The sequence below is a fragment of the Triturus cristatus genome, chromosome 8 (assembly GCF_964204655.1).
Source record: "Triturus cristatus chromosome 8, aTriCri1.1, whole genome shotgun sequence".
Taxonomy (NCBI): domain Eukaryota; kingdom Metazoa; phylum Chordata; class Amphibia; order Caudata; family Salamandridae; genus Triturus; species Triturus cristatus.
This window is the reverse complement of record NC_140591.1, coordinates 1277353337-1277373610: the sequence shown is the minus strand read 5'-3', so window position 1 is coordinate 1277373610 and position 20274 is coordinate 1277353337. Positions and strand designations below refer to the sequence as shown.

The 20274-nt window shown below is 42.8% G+C and overlaps 1 protein-coding gene across 2 annotated transcripts in view; it reads right to left on the bottom strand.

Moving 5' to 3' along the window:
- Nucleotides 1-20274, bottom strand: part of CHD1L (chromodomain helicase DNA binding protein 1 like) — a 251044-nt gene that overhangs the window by 157953 nt on the left and 72817 nt on the right. For both annotated transcript variants that reach the window (XM_085623001.1, XM_085623002.1), the window contains exon 11: nt 12580-12653. In XM_085623001.1, the coding sequence (XP_085479127.1) occupies nt 12580-12653 (74 nt within the window). The remainder of the gene's footprint in view (nt 1-12579; nt 12654-20274) is intronic.

The window sequence follows — 20274 nt, the reverse complement described above, 5'->3', positions numbered from 1 at the left end:
CCATGAGGTGTCTTGAAGCTGAGCTCATGAGGAACACAGCTGGAGGAAGATAATAGTTTTGAAACAGCCAAGTTTTGAGCTCCTTCTTAAAGGAAATAAGTGAGGGTGAGGATCTAATATGTGGAGGGAGAGTGCCCCACAGCTTAGCTGCTCCTGTAATCAGACTACTTCCACCCCAACTCAGTTTTTTAAATCTGGGTGCAGTAGGAGTGTTGTGGGATGGTACCATATAAAGAGATGCCTGAGAAAGTCAGGGCCAGAATTATTCAAAGCTTTGTAGGCAATGCAGAGAGCCTTGAACTTGATGCGGTTACTGACTGGAATCCAATGCGGTCTATGGACTTCTTTGAAACATATTGGAATTTGGGTAGACCTAACAGTGCTCTGGCAGCTGCATTTTGAACCATCTACAGGTTGTTTTAGATGTTGAGCTTGGATATTCATATAAAGACCATTACAATAATCTAATTAAGATAACACTAATGCCGTCATAACGGTCTTTCGAGTGTTAGCTGGCAGAAAACGAAGGATTTAATTTATTTTCCTTATCATGAAGACATAGGAGGAGACCTTTGCATTTGGTTGGTTTGCATAAGTCGGACTATTATCAATCAGCATGCCCAAATTCTTGGCTTTGGTTACAGGTTTAGGCAAATCACCTAAATGCACAGGCCACCAGGGGGGTCTCATGTTTAAGAAAGGCTACCAAATATTATTACCTCAGTATTTTCAGAGTTGAGCTTTAAGCAATTTTTGCTCACCAATGAACTTATCTCCTGCATGCAGTCATGAAAACGTAATGAAGTGGATGGTTCATTTTTGAAAGCCAACAATGATTTGTGTGACGTCAGCGTATGAAGTCAAGGTGAAACCAACATTTCAAATCAAGGCCACTAACTCAGTCACTTAAACATTAAATAGAATTGGACTGAGGGAAGATCCCTGTGGGACCCCACAGGGCACAGATAAAGGGGCATATTGAAATTGCTCCAGAGCCACTGATTACACTCTGTCTACTAAAAAGGAAGTGAGAGCAAAGGAAAAGTCCTTAATGCCTAATACTCCCAGACGTTTAATCAGCAGCTTGTGATCCACTGTATCAAACGCTGCTGATAAGTCGAGGAAAATCAGGGCTGCTGCATCGCCTCTATCCATCACAGCCCGTATGTCCTCGTGGCTTTAATCAAAGCTTTCTCCGTACTGTGTTCTGAGAGGAACCCAAATTGTGTGGGGTCTAAGAAACGGTTTTCTTAAATGTATTGGGCCAGCTGCTGGTTCATAACTTTCCCCACTATTTTCGCAGGGAGTGGCAGGTGAGATATAGGGTGGTATCTGTTTGGGTTTGCCGCCTCAAAACCTGGTTTCTTTAAAAGTGGAAGAATGAGGTTTTTTTCCACTGAGTGGGAAAGACTCCTATATAAACATAGCATTAAAAATGAATAAGACATTGGCACCTATTGTATTGGAGATAGTTTTTAAAACTGATGGCGGACACGGGTCCTGATGGGAATCCGATTTAGCTGATAGGATCCGGTTTTTCGCCTGTTCAGAAGTGTCTGGAGAGAACTCTGCACAGGGGTAAATTGGAACAGCTGATATCGATAGAGCAGGTCAGAGATGTAATTAAATCGCTGCTGAAAAATAAAAAGCCCGGGGACACGCTGGATTTCAGAATTCTGTTTAAAATGCCTTTGCTGACATTCTCTCCCCTCTACTGATAAAGAATTTTAACTCGTTTGCAGAAAAGAGTACAGTCAAACCGAGTATAATGAAGTCCACTCTTACCTGAATAGTAAAGCCTGATAAGAACCCCAGAGTCTTGCACCTACTAATTAACAATCACCCTCGTAAATAGCGACACCAAGATCTATACCAGGATTTTAACCTCAAGAACGGGAAACATATGGGCTACTCTCATCTCACCTCACCTCACCAAGCAGGTTTTGTTAGGGACAGACAGACTAAACACAACATCAATTTAGCTCTCAATATAATCGATAAAGCCACTGTTACAACATCCAGTTACTCCTTCTCTTGCTGGACCCTGAGAAGGCTTCTGACATGGTCAACAGGGCGTAATTCAAATAACCTTGGCAAATCTGGTGTGGGACCAAAGCTCAGCTCTCTGATCCCAGCCAACTTTAACATTCCTTCTAGCAGGTTGAAGGTAGGATCACATTTTTCAGACCATATTGTACTGTTGAGGAGCACGGGACAGGGATGCCTGTTATCCCTATCCTTGTTTGCCCTGACTATGAAGACTCTTATGCAAAAGGTAATGGTGAATCCTGAAATAACAGGTACACCCTCGAAGGCTGGTCAGATCAAATTAGCTTTGTTTGTGGAAAACAAACTTTGGATAGTTTTTTTAATCAACATAACTACTTCTCTCCCGCCCTACTGTTGGAGATGCAAAGATTTCAAGCAGTGACTGGTTTTAAGGTCAATTATCAAATATCTAAGGGCATGGGAGTTGGTGAAGCCAAAGGGAGAAAGTAAAGCGGTGACATCACAATACAGTTTTGACTAGGCCTCTATGGGCATTGAGCATCTGGCAGTGTTTATCCCCTCTGTGACATGCAAACTCTACAATAGTAACTTTCCACCGTTGCTTGACACGCTATAAAAAGATCTTTACAGGTTGGAGAAGCTTGAAATTTTATGGACAGGGAGGATTAACTGCATCAAGATTAATTCAGTGCCTAGACTGCTATAGCTCGACAGGACACTACCAGTAATCTTTTCATCTGAAACCATTAAAAATATCCAGAGGAAAATTTGGAAATTTAAATAAAGTAATAAGAAACCACAAATCTCTGAGTCACTATCATGTAGAACCTTGGCAGGCAGAGGCTTAAAAGCACCGGATACTGCCAGATATATTCTAGCTATGTCAATAGCTCAGACACAGTGGAGTGTAAGTTAGCGCACACGAAGTGTAAACAGGTAAGTCACATTTCATACAAATAGACAAATGAGGCGTGCTACCCAGAGACGAGGAAGCCCACCTCGCAACCAAAACAGCAAACTGCTGGTGAACAGACACCAGTATACTGAGTGCACTGCTAAAGAGAGAAACTAGTTACAATATTCTTTGGCATTTATGCAAAATCAGCGTGGGTTTAAACTTGTTAAAACAGCAATCTAGTGAACAATCGACACTGAGTTTGTGGCAAAATGACTGTATTGATGAGATGAAAACACAGTAACAGTTCAATTAAACATAGCATCAATCTGCGAATAGTAAAGAAAATGAAACATAATGATACAGTCAATGACAAACTGCACAAAGGCAGTGAACTTCATCGTCAGTTCTAAAAAGCTAACAAGCCCAATGCATTTCGGGATGATTCACATCCCTTCTTCAGGGGCAGCTGTAGGAAATAAAAGAAAACAACGTTGAGAGCCAATGCTGTGCAAATAGATTGGAAATTCTTATATTAAAGCGATAACAAGATGCATCGTATCAAGGCACAGAAAATTGGAAACTGGTCTAGATCAGACAACAGCAATTCACTAGAAATATCGTGAAAAGATTGAAAGTGCTGACAAGCTTAAAGAAAAAACAAGCCAGTCTAAAGTATTTGTCAGACTAAACAATATATGCAAAGTGCCCCAAGGTTGCCGAAGTGAATTTATTGCGAAAAAATATTAAAGGAGTCACCCGTGAGGTAGAACTAAGTGAAAAAACAAACATCGAATGCTTACAGGTTCTGAAAAGACGATGATGCACAATGCGGGGTTGACAGAAATGGCAGCAGGTGAAGAACAATGGCTACAGAGCGCTGTGTAAAAAGAAAGAATCTGAGAAACTGGCTCATGGATTGGTGGACTTAATGGTGACCAAAACTGGAGACAACTTACGGCTGTGTGGCGTAATGAAGTGCCGCTGAACTGTGGTGGAGCTGAGTCAGTGACCGGGCTCGAAGATGAAAAACTACGCTGGCAAACTGTAAAGTGGAAAAATAGGGATGTTGCGTGGAACAGTGTTGCTGCGGGTGGCACAAAATGTGTGAAAAAAGGGGACAAGAAACTTACCACTGGAACGTGTGGGGCACAACGAGGAAGCAACACGGGCTGGAAACCTTCAAAAAGGCAAATGACACGAACAGGCGGCAAGCTGCGCAGGCTGGGAACCTCCGAAAAAACGAGTGACGTGAGCTGACAAACCAGGTGGTTAAATGGACGTGCTACGCGAGCACATCCGGACGGACGTAGTAGAAATGAAAAGAGGACTACGGTGTGAGCTGGGAGCCGGCAGGGAAACGAGCACTGTGATGCTGTGGGAGCCGGGGATGTGTTAAATAAAGTTGGAAATGAAAAAACGACTGATAAAACAGTGAGTGTGAGCTGACGAACCAGGTGATAAAAAGAACGTGCTGCGCGAGCACAAACAAATGGACGATATGGTAACGAAAAAAGGACTACGGTGTGAACAGGGAACCTATAGGGAGACAAGCACTGTAGTGCTGTGAGAGCAGGGAATGTATGAAAATAAAGTTGGAAATGAAAAAACGGATGTGGGAGCAGTGAGTGTGACACAATATAGTGGGATGACAACAACAGCAGAGGAATGTAGGTGAAATATCTGAGAAAAGCATAGGACAAAGTGAGTGTAGAAGAACAGAGAACAAACGAGAAAAATGATGAAGTGCTGGAATGTATAGAAACACATGAAAAAGATAAGGAAAAAAAACAATGATACTGGCTGAAACAAGTAAAGAGAAATAAGAACCCAGGCTGGTGTTGAACGGACTAGTTAATAAACTCGAAATCCAAAGTGCTCTGAAGAAAAGAAAAAAAGAGAGGGAAAGACAGAGAAAATCACGATTCCTGCAGTGAAAGGAATGAAAATTGTGTTGAATTGCTCAGTCTGAAACAGACGTACAATCTAAAGACAATGAGTACACATGACGCACATGTCAAAATATGACTAACAAAATGGAAGCAATTCTGAATGGACGCAGTCAAACCCAGATGGGAAAACTGCTAGAAAAGAGTCAGAATGTCGAAAGTGCGTGTTTATAAAAAGCATTGCATTTCTAATCTGTCATTAAGACCAAAGGGTGTCAGGGTCTGTAAGTACTTGATCCACCAAACTTCTCTCTGTGAGAGTAACCTTTCTGTATTGATCTGGGTGTTGCGGGGCATCATTTCAAGTATGGTGAATCTTAGTTGTGTGATAGTGTGATGATGTTCTGTCCAATGTGCAAACAAGGGAGATTTTAGACTGTTGGTGCGGATGGAACTTTTGTGTTCTGAAATCCTGATTTTGCGGGAAGTTTTGCCAACATACATTGAGCCGCAGGGACATTTGATGGTATAAATGACGTTGGTACTGTCACAGGTGCCAGTGTATCTGAGTTTGATAGCTTTGCCTGAACGTGGATGGTGAATGACGCAACCAGTGATTACATTATGGCAGTTGACACAATTATAACATTTCTGCATACCTTTGAACTCTTCGTGGTCAATTGTGGGTGTTGCTGATAGAATGTCTTTAATGTTTTTACTACGAGTGAATGCAAAGATTGGTTCAAAGGAGAAAAGGTCGTTGAAGTCCGGTTCCTGTTTAAGCACTTCCCATCTGTTTTTGATGATCTGGCGAATGCGCCTTGAACTCGTGGAAAATGTGGAAACAAATACATGACGGTTATGGGGATTTTTCTCTGAGGGCGTAAGGAGTTCTGCACGCGTTTTTGTGGAAGTTCTGGAAATGGCTGTCTCAAGGACTGTTGCAGGATAACCACGCTCTTGGAATTTCACTACTTGTTTCTGAAGTGATGATTCTAGAAGTTGACTGTCAGAAATGATTCTCTTTGTTCTGATCAACTGAGAGTATGGAAGATTGCGAATCAATGAAGGAGGGTGAAAACTAGAGTAAAGAAGAAGGTTGTTTCTGTCCGTGGGTTTGGAATAGATTGTCGTTACTAGAGAGTTGGATTGTTTCATTATCAGTACATCCAGGAAAGGCAATTGTTCTGTGCTGATGTTGTGTGTGAACTGGATGCGTGGATTTTTTTGATTGAGTTTACTGATTTGTTCAACCAACAGAGCTTCGGAATTGACAACTTGGCATTCTTTGTCAGGTTCATAGACGACATCTTTTTAATTTGGAAGAATTACGAAGCTCTGTTGGTTGAACAAATCAGTAAACTCAATCAAAAAAATCCATGCATCCAGTTCACACACAACATCAGCACAGAACAATTGCCTTTCCTGGATGTACTGATAATGAAACAATCCTACTCTCTAGTAACGACAATCTATTCCAAACCCACGGACAGAAACAACCTTCTTCTTTACTCTAGTTTTCACCCTCCTTCATTGATTCACAATCTTCCATACTCTCAGTTGATCAGAACAAAGAGAATCATTTCTGACAGTCAACTTCTAGAATCATCACTTCAGAAACAAGTAGTGAAATTCCAAGAGCGTGGTTATCCTGCAACAGTCCTTGAGACAGCCATTTCCAGAACTTCCACAAAAACGCGTGCAGAACTCCTTACGCCCTCAGAGAAAAATCCCCATAACCGCCATGTATTTGTTTCCACATTTTCCACGAGTTCAAGGCGCATTCGCCAGATCATCAAAAACAGATGGGAAGTGCTTAAACAGGAACCGGACTTCAACGACCTTTTCTCCTTTGAACCAATCTTTGCATTCACTCGTAGTAAAAACATTAAAGACATTCTATCAGCAACACCCACAATTGACCACGAAGAGTTCAAAGGTATGCAGAAATGTTATAATTGTGTCAACTGCCATAATGTAATCACTGGTTGCGTCATTCACCATCCACGTTCAGGCAAAGCTATCAAACTCAGATGCACTGGCACCTGTGACAGTACCAACGTCATTTATACCATCAAATGTCCCTGCGGCTCAATGTATGTTGGCAAAACTTCCCGCAAAATCAAAATCAGGATTTCAGAACACAAAAGTTCCATCCGCACCAACAGTCTAAAATCTCCCTTGTTTGCACATTGGACAGAACATCATCACACTATCGCACAACTAAGATTCACCATACTTGAAATGATGCCCCGCAACACCCAGATCAATACAGAAAGGTTACTCTCACAGAGAGAAGTTTGGTGGATCAAGTACTTACAGACCCTGACACCCTTTGGTCTTGATTAGAAATGCAATGCTTTTTATAAACACGCACTTTCGTCATTCTGACTCTTTTCTAGCAGTTTTCCCATCTGGGTTTGACTGCGTCCATTCAGAATTGCTTCCATTTTGTTAGTCATATTTTGACATGTTCGTCATGTGTACTCATTGTCTTTAGATTGTACGTCTGTTTCAGACTGAGCAATTCAACACAATTTTCATTCCTTTCACTGCAGGAATCGTGATTTTCTCTGTCTTTCCCTCTCTTTTTTTCTTTTCTTCAGAGCACTTTGGATTTCGAGTTTATTAACTAGTCCGTTCAACACCAGCCTGGGTTCTTATTTCTCTTTACTTGTTTCAGCCAGTATCATTGTTTTTTTCCTTATCTTTTTCATGTGTTTCTATACATTCCAGCACTTCATCATTTTTCTCGTTTGTTCTCTGTTCTTCTACACTCACTTTGTCCTATGCTTTTCTCAGATATTTCACCTACATTCCTCTGCTGTTGTTGTCATCCCACTATATTGTGTCACACTCACTGCTCCCACATCCGTTTTTTCATTTCCAACTTTATTTTCATACATTCCCTGCTCTCACAGCACTACAGTGCTTGTCTCCCTATAGGTTCCCTGTTCACACCGTAGTCCTTTTTTCGTTACCATATCGTCCATTTGTTTGTGCTCGCGCGGCACGTTCTTTTTATCACCTGGTTCGTCAGCTCACACTCACTGTTTTATCAGTCGTTTTTTCATTTCCAACTTTATTTAACACATTCCCGGCTCCCACAGCATCACAGTGCTCGTTTCCCTGCCGGCTCCCAGCTCACACCGTAGTCCTCTTTTCATTTCTACTACGTCCGTCCGGATGTGCTCGCGTAGCACGTCCATTTAACCACCTGGTTTGTCAGCTCACGTCACTCGTTTTTTCGGAGGTTCCCAGCCTGCGCAGCTTGCCGCCTGCTCGTGTCATTTGCCTTTTTGAAGGTTTCCAGCCCGTGTTGCTTCCTCGTTGTGCCCCACACGTTCCAGTGGTAAGTTTCTTGTCCCCTTTTTTCACACATTTTGTGCCACCCGCAGCAACACTGTTCCACGCAACATCCCTATTTTTCCACTTTACAGTTTGCCAGCGTAGTTTTTCATCTTCGAGCCCGGTCACTGACTCAGCTCCACCACAGTTCAGCGGCACTTCATTACGCCACACAGCCGTAAGTTGTCTCCAGTTTTGGTCACCATTAAGTCCACCAATCCATGAGCCAGTTTCTCAGATTCTTTCTTTTTACACAGCGCTCTGTAGCCATTGTTCTTCACCTGCTGCCATTTCTGTCAACCCCGCATTGTGCATCATCGTCTTTTCAGAACCTGTAAGCATTCGATGTTTGTTTTTTCACTTAGTTCTACCTCACGGGTGACTCCTTTAATATTTTTTCGCAATAAATTCACTTCGGCAACCTTGGGGTACTTTGCATATATTGTTTAGTCTGACAAATACTTTAGACTGGCTTGTTTTTTCTTTAAGCTTGTCAGCACTTTCAATCTTTTCACGATATTTCTAGTGAATTGCTGTTGTCTGATCTAGACCAGTTTCCAATTTTCTGTGCCTTGATACGATGCATCTTGTTATCGCTTTAATATAAGAATTTCCAATCTATTTGCACAGCATTGGCTCTCAACATTGTTTTCTTTTATTTCCTACAGCTGCCCCTGAAGAAGGGATGTGAATCATCCCGAAATGCATTGGGCTTGTTAGCTTTTTAGAACTGACGATGAAGTTCACTGCCTTTGTGCAGTTTGTCATTGACTGTATCATTATGTTTCATTTTCTTTACTATTCGCAGATTGATGCTATGTTTAATTGAACTGTTACTGTGTTTTCATCTCATCAATACAGTCATTTTGCCACAAACTCAGTGTCGATTGTTCACTAGATTGCTGTTTTAACAAGTTTAAACCCACGTTGATTTTGCATAAATGCCAAAGAATATTGTAACTAGTTTCTCTCTTTAGCAATAGCTCAGACACACCTGGTGCAGCTCAAATAAAGACAAGCCCTGGTGATGGTTGGAGCAAGACGTAGAGTCCCCTTGCAGCACTTACTATGGCTGCCCTCAAGAAGCCATAGACTTCAAGGTCCCCTACTAAATTCCACCAAAATGTGTCTGATTTACTGGATCAAGGCTGCCCAGACTAAGAGAATCACCACTTATCCACCTCCGCAACCCACTTCTAGGGAACCAAGGCTTTGAAACAGGCATGTCAGAAAGAGGCTACCAGGGCTGGCTGGAGGAGGGAGAACTGTGACTAACTTCTGAGTTTGAAGGAGGTCTCTTCAGAATTAGATAGCTATGTGCAAAGAATTGCCAAATGAGACCTAATTATATCTACTGACTAACGGAACTCTTGTACTGGGCTTGACAGCCATCAGTGAATGAGGGTAGGAGTAGGCATACCACTGAAACAAAGAATATGTGTGAGTAATTGGGTTGTTGGTTGACTGAGGTATGAGCCCTGGTCAAGCAACAGCCACAATCTCTTGCGGAGTGAACCATAAAAAGTCGCTAAATTAACCTGTACTTAACCCTGGGTAGCTTGGCACAAAAAGCAACAAGACGTAACTTAGAGGCAACGTGTAAAGTGCAGCACACAAACAGTAATAAAGTGAAAACACAACACTAGAAAATGTGCACACCAATTTAGAAAAATAGAATAAATGTTAATAAATAATTTGACATGAAAACGACAAAAATCCAATCAGTAGAACCAGTCATGAATCAATTTCTTTTTTTTTAAACTAGCGCCTAAAAGATCAAAGCACCAACCGTGGATATCTAGTCGCGCGAGACAGAGTCAAAATAAAAAAATAAGGCAGACCGCGATGGAGCGTGGTTCAGAGACAAGCCGTGGATTGGGCCCGGTCAGCACTTAACTTCGGACTTAGAAGAAATTTTCAGAAAAATGTTCTGAGAAGGTAAAGTTCAGCAGAGCAAGGCTGCAGTAGGTGTCCAAGGAAGGAGCGCCATCGTCGGAGACCCTTGGGGCAAAGTCGCAGTGAGGATTTCTTCGTTCGGTCTTAGTCTCTTTTTTGGAAGTCAAAAATCTCTACAGGGACGATGCAGAGGGCTGCATTAGAACACTGTTCCACGAGGCCAAATACAGCTTTGGTGAAGGAGCGCTGAAGGGGATTTGCTGCTGCGACCAAGGATGCACCTCAGGCGGATAGGTGAGCAGATTGGTCCCAGTCTCCTCCTGGTTCTCGGAGCAGTTTTTGGCCAAAACGTCCTCAGTTTTGGGATTTGCCCGTCTGGGCACCTTCAGCACTACAACCAAGTGTCTTGAACTGGTGGGACACCACTTGGGGTTAAGGACTCACTCGGGCTGGGTTCAGCTGTGGGTTCAAGATGGTGGGAGCCTTTGGTGTCCCTGTGGAACAGGAGACCAGCAAACTAGCTCTTGGAGTCACATAGGAAGTTTTGAGTTCAGGTAGAGATGCAGGGCTCAACAGCAGGGGTGGCCTCTGAAGGTTCAAGGCAGGCTCCATGCAACAAAGCAGTCCTTCCAGGTACAGAAAAGCAGTCTTGCAGCATGCACAACAGGTAAAAGCAGCATGCAGTCCTCTGAGAGTCCGCCCACAGGTCCAATAGTGAACTGAGGAGTTGGTGTTTGAGGTCCTATTTTTGTACCCTGGTGTCTTCTTTCTGGAAGGTGGGAAATGTTTCTAGACAATGTGTTTGAAGTACGTGGTATTTCCTGATTCCCATACCCTGAATCAAAGGTGGCTGCAGTGACAATGTGGAGGTGATAGGTCATTTGTATGAAGGCAGAGCACTCCTTATTCAGTTGCAAGTTGGTCGGTGCTCAGCTTCCTCCCCCACCCCCATCCTGCCAGCAGATGGCCCATTTAGGCACACCTAATCCCTCTATTGTGTGACTGTCTGGGAGGAATTCACAAAGTCTGTCAGTTACACCCAGTCATGTGACCCAAGGAAGGCTGCTGGCACAAAAGGGCTAAGGTTAGGAAAATGCCAACTTTTTACAAGTGGAATTTTCAAAATTGGAATCAAAAACTCAACTTTAGCATTAAATAGGATTTTCATTACAATTCCAAAGACACCAAACATTACCAACTGCCTGCTCCCAATTGGAAATTACAACTTATTAAATGTGATAATGACTCTCCAATGTTATCCTATGGAAGGGGTAGGCCTCACAGTAGTAAAAAACTAATTTAGGAGTGTTTTTTTACTATTAGGACACGCAAAACTAAAACAAACTTGTCCAACCTTTCAATTACAATGCACCCTGCCCTAGGGGATACCAAGGCCTATTTTAGGAGTGACATATATGTAATAAATGGGGTGTTTGGAGCTTGGCAAGAGGGTTTGATTGCCAAGTCGATATAGCAATTTAAAACTGCATTAAGGCTGCAATGGCAGTTTTGGGACATGTGTTAAGATGTTATTTAAGTAGGTGGCACAATAAGTGCTGCAGGCCCACGAGAAGCATTTTATTTTCAGCTCCTGGGTATATAGTATACCACTCTATAAGGGACTTAAAGTAAACTGAATATGTCAATGAGGTGTAAGTCCATTAAACCATGTTTAGGGGAGTGAGCACAAGCACTTTTTAGAAGTATTAAAGTGTAGAGTTCTAAAGCCAACAAAACAAATTCTGCATAAACGTGGGGGATAAAGGGCAACGATTTTGGGGATGAGAGAGAGGGCGAGGTCCAATAATATGTATCCGGAAAGGGATGCAGCACAGGCGGTGTCTTAACTATACAGGGGACTAAACAAAAAGCACCAGATAAAAGTATCCTGGTACAGCATCTAACATACACAAAAAAATGGCGGGGGGGATCTAGAACACGATGCACCTGAAAGTGCATGGATACTAATTTGGCAGAGAGCAGCTAAAGCCCATATATGCACTCAGTACAAAACCAGTACATACAATCTTATTTTAAGCTAGAATCTAGGCCTTCCCACAGAATATGGCGAATTCCCAAAAATACACAGAAACTCCCACAATCTTTATAAAGTAGATTTCAGGAGTGACTGAAGTCCATGGGACTGCTGCTGTTCACCAAAACAAGTCATTATCCACTATGTGAAGTCACTATGATAGAGACGGAAGATCTCTTAGTGGCTTGACGGTTTCTGAATGTTTTATAGCAGGTTCAAAAACATCATAGAGAAGCACTCATGTATCTCCTTAATAGACTAAGGAGATGCATTATATTGTGTGATGACAGACTCAAAGGTAGTAGGTGTTGAAAGACATGAAGTTTCAACATACAGAACACTGGCATAGGGAAAAAACACACATGGTTAAAGGACTTTGACTTCCGTTAGCAATGGCTTGAACAGAATTTTACCTGACCTGAATCCCTAATTTACTACAATGCATTTAAACTGAATGGTGTGCAAGTCTCGACCTTAAAATGTTTTTGAAAACGAACCAAGTTTACCTCTGTATTCCAAGTAGTCTTGAAGTATATCCAACATTCGGGTCATCTGAGAGAATATCAAAACACGATGGTCTCTGAGGATACAAAACATAAGCCATAATGCCCTTTTGTGGTGTCAACCACAATATAAACAACCACGTGAAAAACATTAAGGCAATTTTAGGAATTTCAAGGAAAGAAAGGCTAACTGTGATCTGCTTATGTATCATTGAAGTAGGATGGAGAAATAACAGTAATAAACATATATTACAAAGGAAAATACAATGTATTCTAGGTCAACATAAGTATGGCACATGAGGACATTATTATAAAATTATAACTGATCAAAGCCTACTAAGAATGTTTGTCAGAACCTTTTCAGGAGGCCTTGGGGCAAACAAGGGTTACCAGGCCCCAACTGTGGAGGTTGAGGCCTTTTACCACTGCTCTTGCAGGGTCTGTCCTCCTACAGCTCTGGAAATTGAGCCAAGAACAATCCTTTCGCACTTGGTTCTCAGTAATAACGAGGGTGAGCAGTCATAGGCTTCTCAGAGAGGTTAGTATCGGGGGTTACTCAGGCTCAAGAATCGATACCCACCAACAACTAGAAGCATAATAAGATCAATGTCCGGCAAAGTGCTTCTCTTTGTAGTAAATGTAAAGTAATTTATTACACATAAAACAGAATTACACTACACAATTAATTATGCACAAATACTCAGTTCACGGGTGCAAGCCTTTGTGCGATCTAGGCTTTCTGCCAACGAGCTCTCCTCCTGCCCCTTGTGGGTCCCCCTGACTCTGAGTTCACATTGAGGTTACAGTGTACGAGGTAGACTGGTGGATTCAGCTTGTACTCCCCCACTTTCGATCTAGTCTTAGCACTTAGTCTCTCCCACCGAGGCCCATTCAGTCTCTCGTCAAGTGCAGCATCACTGAGTCTTGTTTGGCCCTCCTGAGGCAGCAGGAATTCACTGGCAACAGAAGCCTCCAGGTGGCACGTGGCAGTATGCTTATTCCAGTGCTTTGGTGGGTACTTGATTCACGACGTGGCTCACTCCAACATGCTGGTAAGTACTTGGCTCTTCTTCTTTAGCACAACAGCCACATTTCCACAGATGGCGATTCTTAAGCATGGTGGAAGTCAGGCACTATGTTCGGTACATAGTGTCTCAAAGCAATGACCTTGCTTCTTCACAAGGTGCTCCCAGGTCATCTCTCGGGTCACTTAATCTTCCAGACTGGCCCGACCCAACGACACACTTGGCAATACCGCAGTCACGCAATCCACATGTGGTGCTCACGGGCCACCACCAGGTGCTTATCCCGGCTTCATTCAGGCCATTCAAATGGGCAACACAGCCCAGTTGCCTGGCAACTACAACGGAGATAAATGATGAAGATTGAACTGCCTGATCCAGAAGTACCACGGGCCTTTTTGCGCATTTGCTTTGTGAAACTTTGTCAGACGGACCCTACACTAGAATCAGTTACAGCAGTCCCTTCCAAGAACCGCTCCTACTGCAGGGCTGATTATTCCTTCTCTTGGTCACAGGTAAGATATCTCTGCAACCAGGACAGTCCAGTAATTCCACCTTCAGAACGAACTTCTGGGGATGTTGCTTTGCGTCTAGAGAGATGGATGTCAGTGCAACACCAATTTTTGGATGTTTAGTAGTCCCTGAGAACTCTGCGGAGTAGCCCCTCTTCTGTAGATGAGACCACAACAAAGAACAACAATGGATCTTGAGCTCACATCTTTATACCAGCTTTACAGACAGAGGATGCGTATTCCAGGTCTGCTTCCTTGGAAGCAATTTGGGTCAGTTCCCATTTCATATGTCCTAGCCAGGCCACATTCCAGGCCTGCCTCTGTCTGCCAGGATGCATTGCCCAGCAGGAAAGTCTCCAGGTGGAGTGCCAACCACGGAAGTACAAAGAGGTGGCAGCAGACTGAATCCACCTCACAGAGGTCAGGAAGAACGGCAAGAATCTCTGCCTCTTCAAATGGCTCCTATAACTAACAACAGATATTGTAGGCTTCACCCTGTAGCTCCTCCCATATACCTAATGGCAGCTGAAGTCAGAGTAATTTACAGTCTAATGTATAAGGAAGGTCCAGGGCAGCCTTTCCTCACCAAAGTGGCTGGTGTTCACCCATCCCATCTAGGAGAAGCCAGCAGCACGCATGTGCTGTGTAGAGAAAGCAAGATCTCTTCCGTATTGTACTCTGGTCCGGGCTGTGAGCTGCCAAAATTGAACCTGCAGACCTGTATCACTCATGCATGGCACACTATCACGTCTAGCACACAGGCACAATGCACAGGCTCTCACATTCAGGGTTCCGGGTTCATTGTGAGCAGAGTAACGTCATATAAATGGGCCTGTAAGAGTGCATTCATGTCTCGCATGTACAAGACAGACACTATAAGTCATCAACCAAGGTACGCTGCCACCACTGCACTCCACACATGAAACCCACAACGTCATTATGAGGGTGCCCTTGGTGCACCCTTCCCGGTTGAGGACTAGGTCCAGAACCTATAATTGTCAAAAGACCAGTCCTATGCCATTGCATGCACATGAGATCAGTGCGTGGCATGATCTAAAAACAGGGATCAAAGATATGTATTTCAGACACGCAAGGCAGGGGACATAACTGTACATCATACATGGGACATTGCTGCATTAAAACCATTAAAAAAGTTAAATAGGGTATTAATACATTAGACTACTACATCGGCCATTCCACTTAGTGATGTAATGGCACACTGGTATGCTGGTAGAACCAGTAACACTTCCTGCTGGGCAATGTTGTGTGTTTTAACACTTGAGAAAAGAGATGAGAAGGGGAGCACCAGACAAAAAGAGAACAAATGCCTGTTTGCAATTCCAGGTCATGATGGTACTACGGATCTCCAGGTCATTCGATAACTTAAGGAAGAGGACATTTAATGAATGGACATAAACAGAGCTGCAACACAGAGTTCTTGCAACCAAGTAGTGCAGGCAGGGCTGGACAATCAACTGGTATTGAAGGAAACAAGAAGTTTTAGAGTGAAGGAACTTTCGATATGGAAACACACACACGCTGTCCGTAGTAGGGCATTAATTTTGAAACAGACGTTGAGCATCTTGTCAAACTTGGCTTTCTCTGAACATATTTAACACCATGTGTAATGAGGGTTTTCCATACATCTGTGGTTGATTGTTAATGTGAACAAGGCTATACACAAGAAGTGTATGGTAGAGGGTCAATGTTGCACATAACATATGCTTGCTACAAGGGAGTTGTATCAGTAATGGTATTAATAAAGCTTCTTACTATTCGGTGCTATTTTGTACTTACTTTCGGGCCTCTAATGCCATACTAGTTCATAGAGTAATGTGTAAAAAAGAAGCTGGATGATGTCATCAGTGATGTTATTAATGATGTCGTTTGAGATGTCATAGAACATGTCATGAGTGATATAAATTTGAGGTCATAAGCAGTGTATGGCGGTGTACACGTTTTAGCTAGCTCTGCAAATTTCAACTGGTGAAGTTCTGCGTTTGTTTTAGCTCAAAACATTAATGTGGTCACTGATACATTCACCTAACTATAACGTTACTTTAACCTTTGTTTTTTTCAGTGAATACACACACATATATATATATATATATATCAATCAACAAATCGATCACTCCTTTCAAGTAACCAGAGGACACAGCGGGGATGCGTTTGGGAGTTCCATTAATAACATTTTGGCTTGTGTGTGCCTTCCTCAGGTGCCGCCTGCAGTCAAAGGTTCCATTTTGCCTCTTCCCTTGAAATACTATGGCCCTCCCTTTTGTAGGAGGTCTGCTGGCTCCACTTGATCGGATGCAGCTGCAGTCTGGTGTTGGGGACTGCAACTACCATAATTCCATGTTCCGGTAAGTACAGCTCGTGGAGTCAGGAGTCCGCTCGCATGAGCGCTGCTGTGCCTGGCAAGGGAGGGGGCTTGATGTTAAAAGGGAACCCCTAAATTAATGTACAGGACTCCCTCGGGTCCCCAACGTTCTGCCCCATTCACAAAGACAAACGGGGCAGTGAAACGGGAATGTAATCTTCCTGTCTCCCCGTGAAGTCACGGTCTGTACCTGACAGCGGCCACTTGCCTGGCCTGCTTCTGAGGCGGTCCTGCGGTATTCGATCCCTCGGTAAAGAAGATTGCCACGTTGCCAACAACCCACAGGACACTTGAAGAATGGGTCCTCTAACACGCGTGCTGGCAGCGCGTGGACACAGCGGGGATGCGTTTGGGAGTTCGTTTAATAACAATTGCTCGGCATAATGCATTTCGGCTTGTGTGTGCCTCCCTCAGATGCCGCCTGCAGTCAAAGGTTCCATTTTGCCTCTTCCCTTGAAATACTATGGCCCTCCCTTTTGTAGGAGGTCTACTGGCTCCACTTGATCGGATGCAGTTGCAGTCTGGTGTTGGGGACTGCAACTACCATAATTCCATGTTCCGGTAAGTACCGCTCGTGGAGTCAGGAGTCCGCTCGCATGAGCGCTGCTGAGCCTGGCAAGGGAGGAGGCTTCATGTTAATGTTATATGTATATATATATTCACTAAAAAAAACATAGATTTCAGGGGCGTTATAGTTAGCTGGACATTTCCCTCGTACAAAACCCTAGAAATTCCCCTGTTATAGTTAGTTCAGCTAACTATAACTCGGGCCCCCGCAATGATGACGTCACATATTACATCACTCATGACATGGTCAGTGACATCACTGATGACATCAATGATGACATCTCAAATGACATCACTGATGACATCACTGATGACGTCATCCATGTGATAAATTAGTGCATCTTCTCACACCCTAATATAACCTTTGATACACCGACTCAAAATTTCAGACGGCCATTTTGAAAACCATAGATACTCCAATACCAATAACTACATACCCACTCATTGACTCTTAGGTCTACATACACCTCCACTCACTCACCTGTACAGTCACTCATACTTACAGTCACTCCGTACAAGACTATCATATGCATTTATACACCTATATAGACACTCACACACCACCAATCATCCATTGAGGTACTGACACACCTAGTCAGTCTGGTGTTGGGGACTACAACTACCATAATTCCATGTTCTGGTAAGTACAGCTCGTGGAGTCAGGAGTCCGCTCGCATTAGCGCTGCTGTGCCTGGCAAGGGAGGGGGCTTGATGTTAAAAGGGAACCCCTAAATTAATGTCCAGGACTCCCTCGGGTCCCCAACGTTCTGCCCCATTCGCAAAGACAAACCGGGCCGTGAAACGGGAATGTAATCTTCCTGTATCCCCGTGACGTCATAGTCTGTACCTGACAGCGGCCACTTGCCTGGCCTGCTTCTGAGGCGGTCCTGCGGTATCCGACCCCTCGGTAAAGAAAATTGCCACGTTGCCAACAACCCACAGGACACTTGAAGAACGGGTCCTCTAACACGCGTGCTGGCAGCGCGTGAAAACATCAACAAATCGATCACTCCTTTCATGTAACCAGAGGACACAGCGGGGATGCGTTTGGGAGTTCCTTTAATAACAATTGCTCAGAATAATGCATTTCGGCTTGGGTGTGCCTTCCTCAGATGCAGCCTGCAGTCAAAGGTTCCATTTTGCCTCTTCCCTTGAAATATTATGGCCCTCCCTTTTGTAGGAGGTCTGCTGGCTCCACTTGATCGGATGCAGCTGCAGTCTGGTGTTGGGGACTGCAACTACTATAATTCCATGTTCCGGTAAGTACCGCTCGTGGAGTCAGGAGTCCGCTCGCATGAGCGCTGCTGAGCCTGGCAAGGGAGGAGGCTTCATGTTAATGTTATATGTATATATATATTCACTAAAAAAAACATAGGTTTCAGGGGCGTTATAGTTAGCTGGACATTTCCCTCGTACAAAACCCTAGAAATTCCCGTTATAGTTAGTTCAGCTAACTATAACTCGCGCCCCCGCAATGCACTGCTGATGACGTCACATATTACATCACTCATGACATGGTCAGTGACATCACTCATGACATCACTGATGACATCTCAAATGACATCACTGATGACATCACTGATGACGTCATCCATGTGATAAATTAGTGCATCTTCTCACACCCTAATATAACCTTTAATACACCGACTCAAAATTTCAGACGGCCATTTTGAAAACCATAGATACTCCAATACCAATAACTACATACCCACTCAGTGACTCTTAGGTCTACATACACCTCCACTCACTCACCTGTACAGTCACTCATACTTACAGTCACTCCGTACAAGACTATCATATGCATTTATACACCTATATAGACACTCACACACCGCCAATCATCCATTGAGGTACTGACACCCCTAGTCAGTTGTGCAAATAATTAAACACAGTCCAATATTTACTCACCTATACAGTTAAACACACTCAAGTTCACTTACTCATAAACGTACTAACAAATTCTGACACTCTTATACAATTACTAATACAAGCACACACTCATCCATACAGACACTCCCTCAATCACACTCTCACATATAGATAGTTATATATTCTTACACACATATACACTGCGTTTCACATATGTAGTTACTGACACATGTACAACTGAGATATACATTCAATCACTAACACACTCATACATAGACTCACCCAACCATACAGTCCATCACAGTTGCACTCTTAAGACCATGCACCATAGAATCACCCACTCACACATCTATGCACAGAGTCACACACCCTACCCACACAAACACTCAGGCACCCATACAGATACTCAGACAACCAATCAATAACCCATATAGACACTCATATAGCTATTCACAAAACCATGCAGCCACTTATACACCAACACACAGACACATACAGACATTCACACAGTTTAGTCACTAATCTGCAGTAAGATACATTTAATGACTCACTTATAGAGTCAGTTACGCACCTAGAAAATCACCCATTCACACACTTATACACCCACTCATTCTTCCATAGGCCTTTCACTATAAATATATAAAACATATTTAAACTTTTAAGAAAAACACACATTCACTGGATGATGTCAACAGTGATATCATCATTGATGTCATTTGAGATGTCATCAGTGATGTCACTGACCATGTCATGAGTGATGTAATATGTGACGTCATCAGCAGTGCATTGCGGGGGCGCGAGTTATAGTTAGCTGAACTAACTATAACAGGGGAATTTCTAGGGTTTTGTACGAGGGAAATGTCCAGCTAACTATAACGCACCTGAAACCTATGGTTTTTTAGTGAATTTCTAAGGTTTTTTAAATGCCAATTCCTAACTATAACGCCCCTGAAACCTATGGTTTTTTCAGTGAATTTCAAAGGTTTTTTAAATGCTAATTCCTAACTATATCAGGCCTGAAACCTATGGTTTTTTCAGTGAATTTCAAAGGTTTTGTAAATGACAATTTTGAATGTATTAATTGTTATACTGATTTTTTTTATACTGATTTACTACATTTTTTAAACTATTTATTTTAAGATATATTTTTTTAAATTACATTATACATTACAATACAAAATATACTTTCTCAGAATGAATTACTTTAGTTTAAATACTTGGCAAATAGGCAACAGACTTTTAAGTACAGTAGTTACAGTTGTTGCAATGGGCAACACAATTTCATACACAAAGCAACATTGAGCTCAATGTGAATTTCTAGTTAAATGCAATTAGTTACTTTATGGAT